The sequence below is a fragment of the Hesperophylax consimilis genome, chromosome 3, assembly GCF_061612785.1.
Source record: "Hesperophylax consimilis isolate HC1 chromosome 3, BYU_Hcon_1.0, whole genome shotgun sequence".
NCBI lineage: Eukaryota > Metazoa > Arthropoda > Insecta > Trichoptera > Limnephilidae > Hesperophylax > Hesperophylax consimilis.
The window spans coordinates 36,309,002-36,331,461 of NC_142838.1; the positions used below are offsets into that span (position 1 = coordinate 36,309,002).

At 35.0% G+C, this 22,460-nt stretch overlaps 1 protein-coding gene across 3 annotated transcripts in view; it reads left to right on the forward strand.

The window, feature by feature from the left end:
• The window catches only part of krz (beta-arrestin protein kurtz), a 199,469-nt gene that overhangs the window by 163,561 nt on the left and 13,448 nt on the right, over nucleotides 1-22,460 (forward strand). For all 3 annotated transcript variants that reach the window (XM_089650589.1, XM_089650591.1, XM_089650590.1), the window contains exons 4-7: nucleotides 15,389-15,431; nucleotides 19,045-19,185; nucleotides 20,526-20,586; nucleotides 21,650-22,064. In XM_089650589.1, coding sequence (XP_089506715.1) covers nucleotides 19,120-19,185; nucleotides 20,526-20,586; nucleotides 21,650-22,064 — 542 coding nt within the window. In that variant the 5' untranslated portion in view covers nucleotides 15,389-15,431; nucleotides 19,045-19,119. The remainder of the gene's footprint in view (nucleotides 1-15,388; nucleotides 15,432-19,044; nucleotides 19,186-20,525; nucleotides 20,587-21,649; nucleotides 22,065-22,460) is intronic.

Genomic DNA, 22,460 nt, shown 5'->3' on the forward strand with positions numbered 1-22,460 from the left:
GTTAGTAAATTTTAGCAGAAACGTGTTATTTAGCTTAGGCCTACGTTTCCCGTATATTACTCTACGTATATTGCGAAAGTTATTAAAAAGAGCTTTTCAAATAAATAGTTCTTTTTATAAACTAATGAAATCTTTTTATATTTCATGACTGTTTTTTTTAATTTGTGTTCCTTACGCAAAATTTTTGGATAGCATTAGGGTCGAACTATATATATATGAACAATGAATATATGAACAATGAATATATATGAACGATGAATATATATGAACAATGAATTATAGCATAACAACCCAAATTACAACCAACATAACTCCTGAATGACATAAACAAATTTTTATTAGTAATATCATCCCAACCAAAGAGAAAATCTACTTTAAAAGACGTTACATTATATTTCTGTGAATTACAATGTAAGAACTTTTTAGTGCCTTCATAGAATACATTTTAATTATCGTTGCAGACTATGCACGTAAAGCTTTCAGGTGAACGTTCCTTAAGTATTTAACCAGTGTTGCCACCGACTAGATTGGAAAACCGGGAATATTCTGAATAATGAAATTAGGTTATCGAAGAAAGCAATATCTTTGTGGTTATGCTTGACATTATAATGTAAATGAAAAATTGCAGTGTTTTAAACCACTTTATTATACTTAATCACATTTTATTATAACAAATAGTCATCTAGTTTAAAATTGTATAATAAAGTGGTTTAACACAAAGTAATTTTTCATTTAAATTAAATGAAATTAGGCTTCCAGACAAAATCACATAACTCATTATTATATAGAGCGGTGAAGAGATTCTAATAAATACCGAACAATATAAAAGAAGAGGAAAATGTGATTGAATTTAAGAAAGACAATAAAGTGTAATTTTTGTAATTTGTGAAGTTAAATACTATAATTTGTAACTTTGACTTTTTATGTTGTTTATATTGACACATATGTAACCACTGTACATATATTATGTATTATATAAAGATTTTTTTAACACTTGCTTATTTTGATAAAGTGATTGACTACTTGGTGAAGTTTAAATATCCGTTTATTTAAGAATCACAGAAAAATTAACATTCGTCAGTAAATTTGGGATTTTTTTTTCTATATTTCTTAGGTAGTTTTAATTTTTCCGACAGCACTACAATTTTGAAAACGAATGGAAATCGGAACCCAATGTAGTTGCTAAGATGGGATCTTAGTTCATATGAATAAACAAAAAGGTGCAGTCCCAAAAATGACAAGGTAAAGGATTTCAGGCGGGGCCTCCTGCATGTAATAAATTGAATAAATGTATATTTATTTATTAATACTGTGTTTTTACAGACGATTTCACTTACGTGAGAACAATCCAGTTAAAAAACTCAGTTAATACACAAATTGTTACAGCAATTACAAAAATCTGCTCACACCTAGGATACATTAATTTCATACATCTAAATAAAGATTAAAAAATAAAACTACAAAATGATTATACGTACTTATTATTATTTATAGCTCACTCAAATGACAAATAGTACAAAAAAAGTAAGAGACACAAATAGAGATGCTAGTAATACATAATATAATCAACGCAACATATCTTTTAGCAACAACAGAACATTTTTTTCTGAATCCGTATAAATTATTGACGAAATGTCTACTTCAGTACACTCTATCCGATTATATAGTCGACGAAGGGCTAAAATAGGCGATATTATTTTTAACTGTATTCAGGTGAAACATCATATGGTGTTTTAAACCATGGGAATTGGGAACATTTGTTTCAATACTAGCTGTACCCGCTACGCGTTGCTGTGGCTCAGCCTGAATGTGCATATAGATTAAAATGCGCGTGTTGCTTTTACGTCCAGCAGATGGCGTTGTTTTAAAAAAAACATGTTTGTCCAACAGATGACATTTATATAATATAGGTTCCATATTTAAGTTTACTTCTAATTAAAGCACTGTAAAGGGTTAACATTTATTGACGGTATTTTAAAGGTTTTCATATTCTGTGAACAAATCACATCATTTTAAGTAATTTACACTTAATGTCATTAATATGTACATCAAATATGAATTTAGAATTAGGAGTAATTGCTAGGTCTCTTAAAGAAGACACTTTTTAAGAAAAGAATTATTAATAACATCGGAAAAATCCTTTATAATTTTATTTCGGCGTATATAGTGTAACATTTTTCAACATTTAAATGCGTATCATTGACATTACACCAGTTATTGAGTGTGACTAGGTCATTTTGAAGCAATTGATGATCGGAAATAGAAAATAAAATTTCCTAAAATCGGCAAAAAAAGCATAATCACCGTTTAATATTGAACTAAGGTCATTATTTATGAATATTAGAAAAAGCGGGGGGCCAAGATTTTACCCCTGTGGTACACCAGAAGTTCCAAGTATGGGGGATGATTTGTATGCATTAACATGCACTGGGTGTGTTCTATTATATAAATCTGATTTCACCTCAATGTACGTCCCAAAATTCCAAAAAGTAGAAGGGTTAAAGCTGCAATTGAAACCAATAATTCAGCTAGTTTTTTGTTTATGTTGGTCACCCTGTTTTGGCTTGGTAGCGCTGTGTTTCTTCGTCCTTTGGTGGCTTTAATGGCGCCCATCGTAACTTTCGTTCCCCGCTAGCCAGGCTGGCCGTATCCACTGAGGACTGAGTTTACATTAGTCCGGGCCGAGTGCAACCGGAACAGCTCAGAGGGGTCGGAGGACACCCTACACGCTACCTCCCACCTTCCACCTCCTCGCTAGTGCATCCCACCATTTACATACTTATACTTGGTCAGTGGCGGTTCGTGGCATATTTTATTGGGAGAACAAAAAAAATCATTCTGTGTTGGTCTTTTCCATAATTATGCGTACTATAAATTATCATGTTTACATTTTTTCCCTAGATCTAAAATAATTTTATCACATCACTGCGCCAGAGGTTGATGACCTAGCAACAAGATACAATTTGGTTTTTCATTTTACGCAAGAAACTGTACCATTTCATATAAAAAGTAACAACTTCTGTGATTAATATATTTTAATGAAAAAAACTTGAAATGCGGTATTTTATTTAAAATAAAATAAATAATTGGTGTAACTAATCTCAGTCGCTGCGCAACATGCAGCTGAAAAAATCCTAAATTTTGCTTTACTCGCACGGCTTACTGCTAACTATATCTTAGAACAGAAATAGTCGCTGATTTTGAAATGCACGTACAGGATTCATTTAGGACTCTCTCTAGGGACGGGCGGATTTTTTAGCGCGGATTTTGGAAAGTGCGGTAAAATTATAATAAAAGTTTGTTTTATTTACTTGTATTTTTCATGCGAGTTCACTGCACAAACGCACTTGAAAATCGCCACTGTACTCTGTTATGGGCGGAGAAATGTCACCAGTTCACCCGCTCATTATTGCTGCTTCTAAACAAACTATCCAAAGAGGTATATAATTATGCACTTTAGAAATTCATATTCTGGATGGCATTTTAAACAGTAAATTTGTATTTCTAGCTAATTTGCTTTTCTAGCTGCTGAAATGTCATTCAATTCAACCTTATGCTGCTATTTAAATTAGAAACGTATTGTATCTACTTATACTTACACCCCGTTTATGGGGTGTAGTATATAGGGATGGTCAAAATGTGGAATAACAAAATTAATTATAGAGTGCCTGAGAATTAAATAAAAATAATGGCTAACCGGCACTTACTATTGCATCCTGCTTGCGCACTTAAAAAGCTTTAAAATAATATTGAACTTTTTTATATGTTACATTTTCAAGTTCTCTCGACCACCATACTCTTGCCATGGAAATAGAGAAATTCACCGCACGCAGTTACTACTAAATAATAATGTCCGCCATACTCGGCTCAAGCGACCTTAAAATCACCTGGGTATTAAGTGACATCCCCGAGCTAGCACTTCGTAAAAATACAATTTTTTTTATTGCGTGAGTTTACGATTGCTACGATTTTCCTTGAAAATGTGTGTTACGTAATGTTAACGCGAACTGTGCCTTTTCATTTTGAGCTATGTCAAGAAAGCTAAGCCCAAATATAGTTTCCGTCTACTCCGAACTGTGAGACGTGTCCCTGTCGGAGTGTCGGCAGCAGGGCAGCAGCTGTCAGTTCGGGCTAGAGGTGTGTCGTTCCTTTGTTCGAACTCGAATCCGATTCCGAGTTGAGCCAAATTGTCTTGATTTCTCGGATTCGTTCTGCCGAACTCGCCGAATCGGTGGAACGAAACTCCTTGTGTGCGTTATCGACTCCGGTGCCGGTGGAACGCCACGGTATTCGATAGAAGAGTCATAGGATTTACAAGAGTTAACGAGGTTATCTGATGTAACACGTAATGGGACCCAATTGATCGATCTGTTTCGTGTCTAGTACATAATCATTGTAAATCATCAAGCATTGATATATTCTTGACCTAAAAATAAAAGCTGTCCGTTGTAATAAATCTGGATGTTATAATCAGGAGTTAAAAATAATAATAAACCAATATGTTTGGTTCTATCGTCAATTTTAAGATCCACTCCACCCACCCCGCCCCGTTCGTATATTCCATTGTTGGTCGAAGGTTGAATGTGAAGTACAGTGAGAGTGAATCCTGAATCGTTCAATCATGTTTTGTGAACTCGGAGTTAAATATTAGAGAGAGAGTTAAACGCCTTCGGAATCTGAACTCATAGTTGGGGCGGGCGCGTTCAGGCGGATAGGTTTCCGCTCTGTCTGGTTCCAATAATTCGGCTGGCTTATTATGAAGTAATTTGATGACAAATGAGAAGGATGAACGCCGCCGCGAGAAATGCTCGGCTGGAAAATAAAATTCGCCATATAACACAAAATTTGCCGACAAACCTATTATATTTTAGACTGTGAATTCAAATTTTCGTTTGGTTCTTAATTGAGGAATTAAATCAACAATCAAACTAATCGTTGAGTAGGGAGTTTTTTCAATATTAAATTTAAAGTTTTTTGACAAATCTACGAGTTTTCTTCCGAACCTATGATGTTCCTGTGAAAAAAACCAAAATGAAAACTCAGATACAACCTCGAACTTTTCAACAAACTATGTATTTTATTTTTAATATGTACAGATTACAGAGGTCTTGGTTCAGAGGAGTGTAAATTGATTAAGCAATGTTCCCAACTTACATAGTTTCTTGGTGTGTTAGTTCGCCAAGGACCTTATCCCTAATCCGTTGTGCTAAATCACGACAAAGCGTTGTAACCTTCACTTTAAATGACCCCTGAGATGGGTGCTGTATCTCGCGCGGTATGCGAGGCTTCCCTACAAGGCGATACATCTCAAAGGATTGAGAATTAGAATGCAGGGGGTGATGGAATACAAATACCTGAATCGAAAATCTAAATAAGCTTGTCGTGCTTTGTGAAACGTATTTGATCTATTTATGTACTTTCCTAAATTAAATTTGATCAAAGGCTCAATAAAGTCCTCACACATTATTTAGTAGACATTTGAGTCATTGATTTTGTACAGTAATAAACTTCCACAATCTTAAATTGTGTAGAATCCTTTTAGTCAAAAGGGAGACAAGAATAGGTGGTACGCTACCTCATTCGACCTCTTCCTTTACCGTTCTTTGAGATGGGGTCTCCAACTTAAACCTAATTATAATGTTTCCTATCTTAAGCTCATAAACCCCATTGTAAGGCTAGCTTTACACTCATAAGTAATATTTACGACTTAAGACGTAAGTTTTTGATGAGTTACTCACTGGAGCGTTCACACATGCATCCAACTTATGGTAATTAATGCTTTAACTTACGGAAGTTCAACTTACGTAAGTGCTCATAGCGACCGTTACATCTATAATTTTTATTTGCGGTAAGGTGGCTTCCTGTCAATAAGATTTTTAAAGATTTACTGCTGTCAAATTTATGCAATTATGTCAATAAAGACGAAAGGGCCCATATAAAGTTTTGGAATAAAATTTGGCTTGAATGAAACAATTCTCCGTGCGCTTTTGTTCCATTAACGGCGGAATTGAATTCGTGTTTTTTTCAGAATGACAGCCACATGACAGCAATCGACTTTGAATTCAAATAAGTTATAAAAAGAAACATTGAGATTAGAAAGGATTGGACAAGCAATTAAAAAGAAGAATGCTCAATTATAAAAAGCTTTTTTCACCTGAAAAATAAATGATAACTCTTTTATTTTAGTTTTCTCGAGATAATAACGTAATTATCGATGTTTTCTTATCAGATTTTAGTTCAACTAATAAAAATTTGACTTGTTTTATAGGAAAAAATCCTACTGAATCTGAAAGAAAAGACAGAGAAAGTAAAAAGGTAACGGTCGCAACTGGAACTCAAACCCAGATCTTCTAGTCTTACTTGGCATCTCTACCAATTGAGCCATTACCACATAATTACATTCATACTTCCATTTTTTTATTACTAATATTATCTTTAACTATTTCTCATATTTTTAAGATAGCAGCCAAAACAGCCAGCCCCGGTAAATCCAGAGGTAGATCTTCTGCGTCCGAGTCCCATTGCGACCATTACCTTTTTCTTTTCTTTATCTTTTTCATATTTTTGCAAGTTATTGAGATTATCTTCTTCAATGATTTGTATTTTTTATGATTATCACAAAATCATAGGTATACCAGTATATATTTATGTCGATCCCGATTTTCCTTTGATGTTTGTATCTATGCAAAGCTGAACAACGAAAGCGCTCTCAGAGCTTCACAGAGTACACAGGCGGGTTTTCAATATACCATATTGAACACGCCCCAGTGACCGCGTCGCCAGCCGCCAGCCGCCAGCCCTACATCCTGCCACCTGCCTCACTGACCACCAGCCCGCCCCCGCCGACCAGACAGTTTCATCTTACCGAATGCTCAACTATAGCATCTCAGTTCCCGCAATACATTACCATTACATTTCCTGGAAATTCTCCGATTGCGTAATAGTGCATCGCTTGGACGGAAACTTATTTTGCTTGGGTGCATTTTCACGGAAATTAGTTACTTTGGTTATGCTATTAAATGAAACACGTTTGAAACATAATTTAAAAAAAAAAAAAAACACCCAATGACAAACTACTTTAAAGTAGTTTATTGGGACTTTTTGATTTTTGTATATTATTTTTGATATTTAATAAAAAAAAAAAAAAAAAAAAAAAAAAAAAAAAAAAAAAAAAAAAAAAAAAAAATACGTATTTATGTTAATCATGTACGTGATATTTTGACATTACAGGATATAGTATAATGTTATCTAATTGGTTTTAAAAGTAGGTAACGTTGATACATTTAGTATGAGGTGCCAAAAACTTTGTAAGCTCACTGTAGTTTTTAAGGGTGCGTATAAACAGGACAATAAAGCGCAAGCCGGACCACTTATTAACCGATTAAGGGAAAATAACGAAACACCTTAATCAATTATGGGTAAGAAACGAAGGAACCGCAAACGGCATGAGAATGCGTCGGATTTGTCATCCGCCGTATTCAGATAGCTGGTCTGTTTCCCCATGGGCTAATTCAGGTACAACGACTATCTCGACAATTCAACAAGTTGTGGCGACGTCCCCGAGTGTAAGACTCCTTCACAAACAGGATGATTTATGACAGAATCTCACTCTTCAGTACGTGGCAGTAGATTAAATTGAAAAATATATAAATTTTATCAAAGCAAACCATCTAAGCGTTTCTTATAATCTGTATTTTATTTATTGACTATGAGTAGCGTTGTCCTGTTTTAACACGACTTTTTTGCATTTCGTCTGTCTGTAAATATATTTGTACGTTCCGTATCCAGTTTAAGATGGTGGCGGTTCAGTTAAGATTTTTTTTTTTTTTAAATGTTAAAACGTCGTGTTTATTTATACTTTATATTTGCATTATTTTGTCAATATATATTGTAAGAAAGTAAGTATATAAATTATATATGTTTTATAATTAAGTAGGTATAGGTACATACAAATCTTATGATTTCAGAGGAAATTTTGGTTTTGATTTATTAGATATGATAAAATTGGAAACATACTTTTTTGGATGCCAGGTCTAGTAACTGTTCACAGAACTACTAGTTTTAAATATAAATAATTGCCTGGTGACTTGTTCACTTTTATTTTTAAAATGCCTAAAACGACACCCTTTTTTCTTTAATATCAGTGAATTTAGTTTTTAGGTCGAAAGTACTATAAAATCGACCCCGACCCTGATGGGTTAACATTTCTCCCTGTGACACAGCATTCCGCTAGTGCTTGCGTTCCCGTGATTCCACCAATAAATGCTACCCCAGTATTGCGTTCCGCGCAGACATGTTTATTTATTATGAAATAATATTTTGCTGTGTGAACAGTCACACAACATATGCATACAGATCATTGACTGTATAATACATCAATGATACAGGTGCATGGTGGTTTGATAGAAGAATTCCAGAATTACGGTTTCACGAAAGCCTGCTAAAGTAAGAAGTTAACTTCCACAAAAAGCTAATTTGGGACGCTATCTGTAATTTATGGCCCGGGAAAGAGCGGGGTAATTATTTTTATAGCGAACGAACGCTCGCTCTGAATTTGATGCGAGCTAATTGACCCACAAGTAAAGTTAATTAAAATGAAAATCAATATACATATTTCTTCTTTGATTATTTAGATTAATTAAAAAAGCATTCACATAAATACATTTGTTTTCTTCGTAATTGTAATATTGTCAATGAGCTTGAACAAGTTTTATGTTCCCAATCTTACAGATGCTTGAAATATATTTACATTAATTGGTTACATTTCCGCTGGCAATTTAACAAGTTTCTTTCCTAAGTTTTGTATTTTAGTTGCGTCAAATTTCTTGTTTTTTTGAGAAGTTAAAGAAATACCTAAATAATGAAATCGGCTTGTGATATTCGAGAAAATGCATTCTTCTGGAAATCTCGGCTCCTAACACTAAGGACGGGTTGTTTCGGAGAATTTGAACAATTCATCAAATTTCAACGTTCATTTTCATGTTCTACGAAAGATTTTTTCAAGTTCTGTTTTTATTTCAGTTTTGTCAAGCAACTAGCCTATGATGATATAATAACAGAACTTGAATAGGACTTTCACAGAACCCGAAAATGAACGTTGAAATTTGATGAATTGTTCAAATTCTCCGAAACAACCCGTCCTTAGTAAATTGAAATTTTATACCTCGTATTCGTTAAGCTGAATATTGAAAATGTTAAACTACTCGCAAGTAAAGAAAATATCCCAATTTCAACTTGTATTTGAAAACTTTCATATTTAATTTCAAAGATTTCCCGAATCAAAAAATTTATTGAATTTCTCTTTAGTTAGTTATGATTTTCAAACAGTGATTCTCCGTTTCACAAGAAACCCAATATTATTAAAATTCGTTTTCCAGGAAATATGTATGTAGATTACAAAATACTTTCTTGAATTACATAAATATAATAGTTGATTTTCCCGTTTAGCTCGGTTTTAACAATTCATTCATGAATATAATTATGAAACCATTTAGATATACCTACCGACGACAGAATATATGACGCAAATGTGAATAGTAGCAGAAGTCGGGGACGCCGGAGGAAAACATGGCACGATCGAGTGAATTAGATACTTGAGTCAGGCAATGTCAAGGTCAGAATAATAGAAGAGTATGTATGTAAGAGTATGAATGTGAATGAGGCAAGGAGTGTGTGTCAAGATCGAGTTGTTTGGTGGTCTGTCCTCTCTGCCTACCCTTGCAGGGTAACGGCGTGATGGTTAATTAGTTAGTTAGTTACCTACGACATCAATGAAAGACACGTGCTAATGTTTTCAATGTCGCGAAGCATTGCTTTGACATCTCATGTTAATAGCTGACTTCCTATCGATATTATTTTAGTTTAGCATTTAAATTAAATATTTATTTCGTGTTTGGCTTAAATTAGCGTGTTGAAGTGTAATTTTACTTTGAGCTCTTCTGTAAGTATCACAAACAATATTGACACTGTGTTCACGCGTAATATGTAAACCTGCAATACCTGTTTTACAAGTTATCACTTTCTTTGACGTTCGGAGCAACTTTTGCCAGGACTGCCAGGAGGTCAGGATTTTTATCATAATTCAATGTACTCATAATTTATGGAGGTATGTTCAACTATCTAATAACAGTAATAACAATAACGCGACGAAGACAACAATGATCCATCGCTATGAATTATTATTACATGATGTGTTCGGCGTGTGACGAATATTGAATTAGAATGTTAAGCGCCCAAGTCATTTGCATACAAACAACACTCACAGTGGTTAGATACTCCTTAATGACCGGTCAATGCCGACTTAGTCATATCAAATCGATTGATTTATTCAATTGGAATATTCATCTAGATGTCTTTGATTTATATGAACCATTGAACGGGGTATTCTGGGAGAGTCTAGAAGAGACTTGGACATGCAAGGGGACCAATTCTAGTTTGTAAAAATGATACTTGTCTGATTAACATTTTCTTCCAGGAAGGTGTTCATACATTATGCCTATACAGAGTGACCGATACTTGATGCGAAATATTCAAGATCGTATAGAGGAGATGTCATGTTCAAATTAAAAAGTTCATATTATAAATAGTGTCAGTTGTTAACCACTCCGAAAAAACGTGATATATAACTATATTAATATAACCTTAATGGATTCACATACAAATGCAAAATAACAAATACACGTGCGGTGGCTTCGGTTAGAGGTAGATAAAGATAGGTTTGTTATCTATTAAGTGCACAAACATCATATTATCTGCCAACTCAATGGAAGTGTATCGTGGCATTATTAAAAATTACGTGGTATATATAATAAGAATGACACTCCCAAATCGTTCGTCGGACTGGCACCTACTGAAGACATTTTCCACTGTGATACAGGTGAATGATTATTCCGTAGACTAGCCGATTTCAAACGTACTTTAAAATATCTAAAAAATAATTATAATTATAGCCAAATGATTGATTGAGGTACTAGTACATATTGAATCATTTGGCGGGTTGGAAATAAGCCGACATAGCTCAGTGGTTTCAGAGCACTTGACCGGACATCAGAAGCACGGGTTCAATTCCAGTTGGCGGCATTTATTTTTACTCGGGAGATATTTTCAATTTGTATTGATATTTCAGGCGACTAATTATTGCTTATAATTATTTGTTATCCTTTATGCTATGCATAAAACCTTGTCTTATAAACGGGGACCGGGTATGTCATCAAAATGACAATTCAACACACCTCCAAAAAGTGATATGAAGTCAAGAAAAGTGATAAAACAAAAACTAGGCTAAATAGGTTACATAGGTAACTATTAAACGTAGTTTTTGTTTCATTACTTTTCATGACTCTATATAACTTTTTGGAGGTGTGTTGAATTTTCATTTTGATGAAATATCATGGAACCCTTATAAACATTATTATATCATTAAAAAATAATTTTAAATATCTTTTTATCCTTTTACCGTGTCCGTAATAGTTAAGGCGAAGCTTAGTGCTAAATCACTATTTTGATTAATCTTTTTAACGAATTGGTGTATATTATGAATACCTAAAAATATGATTTAGATAAATAAGGTTTTCCTATCGTTTCGTTTGAGCAGAATACAAATAAAAAATTAAATTACTGAATAAAAAATATAAATGTAAACTACTAAAAAAATTTTTTTTTCAGTAGAAATGTATGAACGCACAAAGGAAACAAATTTAAAAAAATACAGTGTTATAGCTAAGATTATCTGTGACAGTTGCACTTGATTAACTGTTTTGCTTTCTTATAAAATTATTTACAAAATAAATAAAAAACAGTTTTGTGCTTGTAATCGAACGTTTTTAGATTCCGTTTGACAAGCGATTTTAATGACTATTACCTACAATATAAGGTATACCAAGAACATACACATTTTTGGCTTGTAGCTTCCTCTTAAGAGATAACACGATGTTAACATGAACTTATCATTGAATGTGTCTCCTCTATTTAATTCTTGAGTATTTCGCACTGAGTATCAGTCCTTCTGTGTAATACCACGTATCAAATGTCGTGATTTACTCGGGCTGTACAGCTACTATATCATAGAACCTCGTGATAATTTAGTCTTGTGTTTTGTTGTACATCAGTCTTTCCGAAGACGTAAGTCTCCAGTCGAGTTCAAGTGAATAACTTTCCATTAACGACTTAATGTGAAACACCTGAACTCCCTGTCGGGAAAGAAGTTTCCTCGGGAAGTATTGAAAAAGAAAGGATTAGGCGAGGTAAAATGGAACCATTATGTAAATCTTTATGGTATTATCGCGGGGCGTGCGATTTACTGCTCCTGATATCTTACGCAAACTTCCGTCCGGTGTTTTTTCCTCCGCGTACTGTTCCCCGCAGAAGTTGCACGACTATCCAAATTACGAGAATCCCTTAGCGGCAGTTCGGAGGGAGATGACTTATGGGGGATTTCTTTTGTTCCGCCGTTCGTGTTGCCCGAAAAACTTTTTGGGCGAATAACTTTACAAATCTCGGACTTACAAAGTTACCGGAAAAGTTTTAGAGGAAATTAATTCATTGACTTTTATTGAACGTAGAGAATGTGATGAGTTCGGCTTTTTTAATCTCTTTTTAGAATGTTTAGTTTCACATGTTTTAAGTGCCCTCGTGCCCAAATATGAATAGTCCATATTAATTTACATGACAATTTGTATAGCGCCGCTTTTGTGAGATATCACCTCAGGGGCGCTTCGACACGTCTGACTCGCACCCTGCAAAGATTTTTGGTATGCTATGTTTTATTCGGGTCTTGGTGGCAGATGCGTCTGCCCAGCAACTGAGGAACTGAGCGGCAGCCCAGATTGCGAGAGACTGGTCGAGGGAGACCTTTTGACTCCAACTGGACTCTCTCAAAACATCGCCTTGAACCGCTAGGGGAGATGGGTTCATACGTCCGTCACTCCTGAACGCACTGACCACCAGATTCCTACCCTCCCCTCATGCCTTTTCCTTCCCCTAACTTCCTCTCCTTCCTTCCCTAAAAAGACCCTCCACACATCAACCCCAAATATGACTTAGGCCCTGAGAGGAATTATTTTCATCAGGGCCTCCTCTGTGGAACTAATTTTAAAAAAGGTACAGGTAAATTCTAAAGAAATATTTGCTTTTGTAGTGGTGTATTGGTTGGATTAAAATAAAAACACTGATATTAAATACGTGTCCTGGATACTCTTGGCTTTATAAAATACTAATAATTCCAATACTCGCCGACCGAAATTCTATGGAATCCTACTCGTTTTTCGCACTTTATTACACTTGATGGAGTTAATTCCTGCAATAGGAGACACGATCAAAATCGTCGTCCAGTTGAGTGCCTCCCTGATATTGATAACATCTCTGCAATTTCGATTTAGTCTTTCAATAGAAAACTGATTTGCAATATAATCAACTAATACATTAGTGATTTTGTGATTGACGCAACCATAAATAATTATGATAACTCGTCAGATTTCTGACCTTTGTAAAATAAATCAGTATAATTCGTAATAACCGCATATTGCGTCGATTAAATAATTTCAATACTGATTAGCGAGCTTTTGAACTGATTTGCGTTTTGTATGGGTCTAAAAAATATCTCTTGTTTTACAAAATCTTATAAGTAAAATAAAATTCTTCGACTTTATTTGATTAGCGAGCTTTTTGTTTGATTTTAGTTTTGAGCGGATCTAAAATTAATTTCGGATGGTAATAAATTAATGTTCAAGGTTCTTATTCGTCTTATAAAATTTAATTGAAATGATTGGGGACTGAATGGGGACCATAAATAAGAATGGCCAGGAAAGAGGCTGGGCGATGGTAATTGATTGAGATGAGAGATGAGAGGAGTTGAGCAACGCTAATGCAGTGGGTGAGGGGAGGGACACTGAGTACTCAGTACTGACCTCCCACCAATTAGTTCGAAGACAAGTTCACAAAGAAATACGTTTTTCTGAGATTTTAATCTTAATTTTTACTAGCACCAGTAATTTCAAATACCATATAATATTAATAACACCTCCAACTTCAGACATTTCTCATATATTTTATTTTTATTTTATTTATTTGAGAAAATCAACAGATTATTTACATATATAAGAATAAAGTAAATAATAAAGATAAAATCCAATAACAGATTTTCACTTAAAATTATAATAATAATAAAAAATATTTGAAAAAAACTAAGGGTTCTGTACCCGTGGCCTGAGAGATTTACAAAAAATACAAAATTGTAAATAATAAATAAAAAATAATAGAAGATGTAAGAACACAAATAAATAAAAATTTAAAGTTAACTGATATACTAATAACCAGCTAAATTTAAAAAATTTAAAGTTAACTGATATACTAATAACTAATAATTTCAGATTTTCATCATTCTGATGGCAGCATGCTAGACTAGAACCTCCTAGCGGCGAGAGTTGTGGAGTTGTGCGCCTCGGTTTTCTTTCATACATTTGGATTTTATGTGAAATGTATTTTTTATTTTATGTTAATAAATTATAGATCGAATAAATTAAAAATTAGGTAACCTACGCACTACCTTACTGCTTTTTTGCTCATACATAAAACAAATATTAAAGCGGCTATTAACTCTGTCTTTGATGGTTTAGAAAGGTAATAAAATACTTGTATAATTGTGAGAAATTTTCTCTATTTTTTTTATTTCACTTTTTATGTAATCAAGAGCCTTTTATTTGCTAGGATTTAAGGAATTCATATTATATTTCACAAACTATATATAACCTGTCAACGTTTGTAGGTATCCTGAAAAACATCTTGTAGTGTTTTTTGTGTTTCTTAAAAAAATGATGACTCCTTCATTTGTACACCCAATTACTTCATACAAAATTTTATAGCATAGTAATCAAAATCAGCAAAATCCATTTCTAGCCAAAAAAAATACCATTGAAAATTTAAGTCTATGTCTATGAAAGGCGATTTTCAGCCAACTGTGCGGCGGCCGGCGCGGCGCCACGCGCTAATGCTCCGCGACTCACAGTCGAGAGGTTAAGTTTAACATCAATAAGTCAATTTACACGAATTCTGACCATGGTAAAACCCTACTTACCGATGAAGGTTATACCATTGCTTTCCTTATATTTTCCAAAACCGACTGATATCTCACAGTGGACAGTGAACCGATATGCGTGGACCATACTTCATTGCAACGTCATTCAATAATTACATAGGAATTTACATTAATAACAACCATCAATTAATTTATTCGTCAATTTTCGTGGCTGTCGATGGGGGGCATCGTAAAAAATTTCCGTATTATTTGAGAATGACGTGACATATTGATGAATTAACTATGACTTGCACTATTGTTCGGAAACATCAGGCTTATTGCGACTTTCGTATTTATTTTTATTTTCTTTTGTTTCAGAATCCTCCATTGTTGCCAGATAACATCCATCTTGACGGAACAGGTATGAATATTATGTTATTCCTTTCTACCAGAATATTATTCAATTATAAACATGCTAATTTCGGTTGTCGGTAGATGGGTGCGTGATTTGAAATTGCATTACTGCGTAATGCGTAAAATTAGAATTGATAATTATAAATCATATCAGACAAGCGATAAAGTTGGCACCAAAATATATATATTTTTAATTGTTTTAGTTTTGTTCTAAATGTCACTAGGCTAATATTTTCGGTTTTGGGAACAAACTATCCGCAGAGTCAATTTTTTTATTTTTTTATTATTGTACGACAGACAGGTAAGTCCAATTATGGTACAATTTTATTAAAACTAACAATACATGTACATATTTTTTTTTAAACATGGTATAGTGATATTAAACACATCTATATCCGATGGTAGGGCATTTAGCAAGGTCATACCTCTTGTCATGCTATGTTGGGCAATGAAATCTGTCCGACCCTGCGGTATACAGAATAGGTCGTGGCTACGATTTCGACAGTATTTATCAGGAACGAATAAGCCACAGCATGACAGGAGATATGGGCAATCGATAAGGTTTTTTAGTAACTTTAATTCAAATACCATGAGTCCGGCATTACGCCTAGTCTCCAGGCTTTGGTAATTTGTCTCCTTTAGCAGTTCCACGTGATGCATGAATTTCGGATATATTCCGTATGATCGCATGTAAACATACCTTAGGAATTTTTTTTGAATTTGTTCAATCATATTTATGTATTTAAGTTGATAAGGTATCCAGACAGTACTGGCGTACTCCAGCTTGCTTCTGACCACTCCGTTGAACATGGAGGTCATTGCTTCTATGTTATTGAATTGTTTGCAAGTTAAATTTGTTCGCTTTTCGGAACAGCTCATATGGTCTCATAGAAATCATTGTGTCTTTCGCCGTCATAGTCAGAAATATGAACTAAACTGTGTTAGAAAGGAAAAACACCAAGCTTTATATTCAAATATAGAAGTTAACAACAGACTAAATAAAGTGTCCTCCATGAAACCAAACCGATCCCAATTTGAGAAAAATGTATCAAACTTTGTAAATTTCTTATTATTTTTATATGAAACGGCAAAGGGTAAGGTGGCAGTAATGTTTACAATGCATTTTTTTAATAAAATATGTGTTTTTTTCCGTTATCAGTAATTGTTGTTCAGTGTTTAGACGAAAAAATGTAAAGTGAGCCATTTTCAAAATCTTTATGTTAGAATTCAGAAATTATGTAGGTAGGTATATTTGTAATAAAAAAATTCGAAAGCATATTTTTCATCACTATATCCCGTTTATTTGGATTTTATTGAGAAGTGGAAATACACACAAGTTCCCCGACATTCTGACAGCATCTTTACAAAATATAACGGTCAATATGCCAGAGGCCTAGAGGGTTAAATGAGTAGAGTGAAGCTACGTTACTGAGACAACGCGTGTGGTTTCACTGAATTAGGTCCAGTGGACATGATTTAGCAGACCGCTCATATATCTATTTCATTCGTTTTTTTTTAAATGGCTATCTTTTTCATAATCGGTGCTACATTTTTGTGTTCGATTAGTATGAGTTATAACGCGTCTTGTATTTATATATTGTCGTTATCCGACAATCCAAATGTCGTAAATTTTCACGTAGTCTGGAAAGGTAAATTTCTTAGTGAATCTAAGGCAAATATTTTTTTAAATAAATTTCTCTTTCATAAATCCTACACGGAGAAAAATTTTCCCGTTAAAAAAGTGATAGCAAGCCAATTTCCTGATAAAATATGCATCATTCAGAAAATATCGAAAACACATTTTCTTTTCCTAATGAATATCATGATGGAATGCGACAATATCAGTATATCAATATCAATATTTTTATGAATCACCGTGTTCCGCCGTCCTCATAGATACTTTATTATTTCATTCGTTAAAGACCTGCAGTCCCGTTTTTAACATGAAAATAAATAATTTGACCAGATTTTTAATAAATCAACAGTAATATCTGTAAGTTTTCTCCGTGTAGAAGTAGGTATAATTATTGCGTGATTTTTGACGAGTCTGCGATGGTTATTTATAATTTGTTTCCTAAAGGGTGAATTATTAAGTATAACTCGCACTGTAATTCAGATTCCTGGTTGGTTGGATTAAAGCAGTGTTGCACAAATCGCGGCCCAATTTAACATCGGTCCCAAATTTGATAAATAGAATGTCTAAAAGTTTGCAAACTCTCCATTGAAAATTCTCAAGAAAATAATACTGGCTGAGAGGCGCAAGGGATTTTTCCACATAATCAATTCTATTAGAATCTATGCTCTATTCATAGAACGTAAGTTGAAGTCGATTCAACTTATTTCATAGAATAGATCAGGTGGGAGCCCTGCTTTACTTGTGCTAGTATTGGTTCTTCCGGAAGCTCGTCATAACGTATTGTCTGCGAAGCAATAAGAAAATTCATAAATTGGTCCTATTGTTAGAAATGTCACTGGATTAAAGTGAAAAATCAAACGTGTTTTTTTTTATTAGCGTGGTATTGGTGTAATACAGGGGGTTCGGAAACTATGTGGTACAGCGGGAAACTGGTAAAACTACGTCACATTTGGTATTACTTGTCATTATATTATTATATTACTGTGGTAATTTTTCGAGTTTTCGAGTAAATCGAGTCCGAAGTTGGAATTTTTTTAGATAATATTTTTTTTTGATCAGCTTCTAAGAGGTTAATATCAGGTGTTCGATAATATCTTTTGCAAAGCATTGAAGCGTACACCCGGCTCTAAAAGTTTTTTTGTAACCCTTTAAGTTGCCGAAAAGTAAATGCTCAGATCAACATAAACTATTTTAAAAGATCTTTTTTTATATATTAACTCCACACAGGAGGCCCTGAAGAAAATAATTTCCCTCAGGGCCTGTGTCATCTTTGGGGATGCTGTGTGGAGGGTCTTTTTGTGGAGAGGAAGGAGTGAACATGGGTCTTGAAGAGTCCCATGTTGTAGGAGGGAGGAAACACAGAGGCCGGCAGTTCGTTCCACAGCCGAGCTGTTGAACCTAAGAACGAATCGTAGAAGCGACCCGTTCTCATGTGACAAATGTCAACCGTGTATAAATGTTGGGCGCGCGTTTGGCGTGTATCCCGACTACGCACCGGTGCCGAAGGGATCAATGACGCTAGTTCCTCAGAGCATCTTCCATTGTAATACCGATAGAACAAGGACAGCATACCTACCTGACGCATGTGCTCCAAAGATTGCAGTCCGTTTGTTAAGATTGGGGAATCTATCAAACGGACCGCCCGTTTCTGCACAGAGTCGAGGGTTTTTTTTCAGGTATTTAGGGGCTCCGGACCAGAGATGGCTGCCAAATTCGACAGTAAGCGCACTTGCGATTTGTACAGGGTCAGCAGTTGTGTACTATTAAAGTATCTGCGGGCCCTGTACAGTACGCCCAGCTTCTGAGAGGCCAACTTTACTCTGGCTTCGATGGAGCTCCCTGTACCTTAGCTGGTCACTTATAGTTACACCAAGCATATCAATGGAAGTCCTGTTCGGAAGATTGCTTCTAGATGGCTGTTAAGCTGGTATCACTTGAGGTATTTGTAATGGTAATGAGTTTGTGTTGTGGGGTTGTGTTGCAGACAGAAGCGGCGGTGGTGGCGGAGGGCGCGGGCGGGGGTGGGGGCGCGGAGGCGGCGCCCTCGGGCAGCCCAGACATGGACGACGCCAGCAGCAAGCGCCAAGCCACAAGGGTCTTCAAGAAGAGCTCGCCCAACGGGAAGGTGCGTATCCTGGAACCTGTAATAATGTCTCCTACAACAAAATTTCAGGATTTTTACAAATTAATTAAAGCATGCTGAGGACTTAACTTTTAGAATATTTTGAAAATACCGAAGATAAAATCCTTCAAATGGTGATATTTGAGGAAGGCCGAAAAGATTGTCACATCACGTCTTGTCATGCACGGCGCTACTGCAAGCACGTGTAGCACTACCTTTCGAATTATGAATGTGTACTGAATTGTGACATAACGAGACACCATTGCTTACTTTTTTACCCAAGTTCACTTTGAAAGCTCATAGCTTTGTCATTTTTAGAGATAGCGAAAAACTATTTTTACTGTTGTTAATAACTCATCAAATATCATACATTTTCATCGAAATAAAACGATAGGAGACGGCCTCATTATGTGAATAAATATTTGGAAATCGATGTTTTTAAATTCGGTAAATAATATTTTTTTTTACCTAAATAACACATAATACCAAAATTTTCAAGGTTGTTCTTTGAATATATGAGTATATGTTATTAAAAAACAACATATTTAAAAAAAACTTATTATGTTTATAATGTATAATATAAAATAAAAGTTATTGATGATAATACTAATAAATATGAAACAGAACAAGACACAGAAAAATAAAAAGATATCGGTCACAACTAGAGATCGACAAATATGACACTTAATAAATAGGTCCCAAGGTCGAGTAGTTTAAGATTCTTTTCCCTGTAAGACAAGAGATTCTGGGTTCGATTCCTAGTTTTTTTTTTTTTTTATTAGTAAAAAAAAGATACACGAATTACATAATATAACAATTACATAATGTAATTACACAATATAGTACAGTTATTAATTACATAATATTAGTATTTGATGTACCCCCATAAATAAGCAGGGCTTGTGTGTATGGGGGTGTTGTTATATTGGTTTATATTTGGTACGATTCAGTTCAACTGTTCGGAATACTTTTTAAGGTGGCTTTTGAATTCGTTTATATTTGCATTCATGTTTCTAATTTTTTCTGGTAATGAGTTAAAAAATTTAACTCCGAGATATTCATGGTTGAACTGTCCTATTGTTTTTTTACATTTAGGAGTAGGAAGTATTGACGTGTGTCTAAGATTTCTGTTAAAATAAAGTTGTGACCGTTATCTTTTTATTTTTCTGTGTTTTGTTCTGTTTCATGTTTCATTTATATTTATTATTATTATAATAAATATAAATGATATATGTTTTATTATTACCTTTTGTTTTATGTATGTTAAATGTGTCGTTTTTCCTATACATAATTTTAATTTGAAAATAAAATATAAATCGTCATAATTTTTTTATTCATTTCAGATAACCGTCTATCTCGGGAAGAGGGATTTTGTGGATCATATAACACACGTTGATCCTATAGGTAAGTTTGGGGGGCAAAAATTGGGAAATTTTCATAATATTTAAATTTTTATAGTAAATATGGCGATTTCCCCGGCATTGCCCGGGTTTTGCACAGAGTTTTTCGAAATTATAGGGTGGCTTTTCGAAATCTCGTGCAAATGGTCACCTTCCTCTTTTTTGAAGGTCAAGTGTGCAAAATTTCATCAATCTCAAAACAAAGCCACGCCGCCATAGTAACGCTCCCATATAATATACAGGTGTTACATCACATATCTGAGCACAATTAGAGGAACAAAATTTAAATTTGCTGTCCGCTGATATACAGGGTGACCAGGGGTAAAGTGCACTAACTTGGAGATGATTCTACATGATGGTAGGATTAAAAAAGACAAATAACTTTTAAAGAGCGTAGTTGTGCGTTTGAGCTAAAATTTCAGCTCAACAGTTAAATCAGTAGGATTGGGAACAACGGCCGTAAGATAAAGACACACTACATTAACAAGTTTTGATTAAAACAATCAATTTTTAAAGTTAAACACTGCTAGAGACATTCAATTAACTGAATCCTTTGCGAATAAAATAAAAGTTAATGACACGAAGCGCGGCAATTAAATAGACTGACGAAACAACAGCATTTGTGCGGTTTGTGGGTGCGGGATTTAGCAACAGCTCAAAATAATAATGCCAGACTCAAACGGCAGACCAATTTTACGTTTTTACCTGAAAATTATCCCCGGACACACTGTATTTTTTTCAATTAAAACAAATAAATAATCACACTTCACCACTGATCACACTGCTAAGCGTCTCGTCTGTTACCGAGCTGCTGGAATGAGACGGAGTGCGTGAACCGCTAGGCTGTACCCAACTACTCATGCGCGAAGTATGATTAGTTTTTTATTGAAAAAAATATCATCATAGTTGTTTAAAATCTTTTTGGTACCTGCTGATACACCCTGTATGTATATATAAATATAGAAGATGGATTTATTTATATTAAGCCTTTCTTATTGATTTAATGAAAATTCTTAACGAAATTATTATGATTACACCACACTCCTTTAATCTAATCCTTATTCCAGACGGTGTAGTCCTGATAGACCCCGAGTATGTGAAGGACCGCAAGGTGTTTGGCCACGTCCTGGCGGCCTTTCGCTACGGGCGCGAGGACCTGGACGTGCTTGGCCTTACCTTCCGCAAGGACTTGTACCTAGCGGCCGAGCAGATCTTTCCCACCACCGGGGGCGCTGCGGGCGGCGCGCCGGGCATCGGTGCGGGCGCTCTGGGCGGCGCGCGGCGACCCCTCACTCGGCTGCAGGAGCGCCTGGTGCGCAAGCTGGGACCCTGCGCCTTCCCCTTCTACTTTGAGCTGCCGCCGCACTGTCCAGCCTCCGTCACGTTGCAGCCCGCGCCCGGCGACACGGGCAAGCCCTGCGGTGTGGACTACGAGCTGAAGGCCTTCGTGGCCGAGTCGCAGGATGATAAGCCACACAAAAGGTGACAGCGACTACTAAATCTTAATTTTTTATATTATTTCCAACAATCGTGACGAAGAGGTGTGACTGCCACTACTGAATATTAGTTTTTATATTATTTCCAACAATCGTGAGGAAGAGGCGCTCCTATGCTTCGTAAAACAGTTTTGGAAAATTCCAATGCCAATATGAAGAAAGAGGGTGGATTATGGTGGTCACATTATGTTTGTAGGTAATAGTATTAAACTAGGACTAAACCTTGCTGTGTTAAAAAGGAGCTATTTTTTCACCTAAATCCTAAAAATGTACACAAAGGGAGGTCTCCTGCATATAATTTGTTTTGTCCTTTTTCAAAACATTTACATGAATGATTGCCATTGTTTCAATGTTGTGTGTAAATACTTCGAAATACAAAACA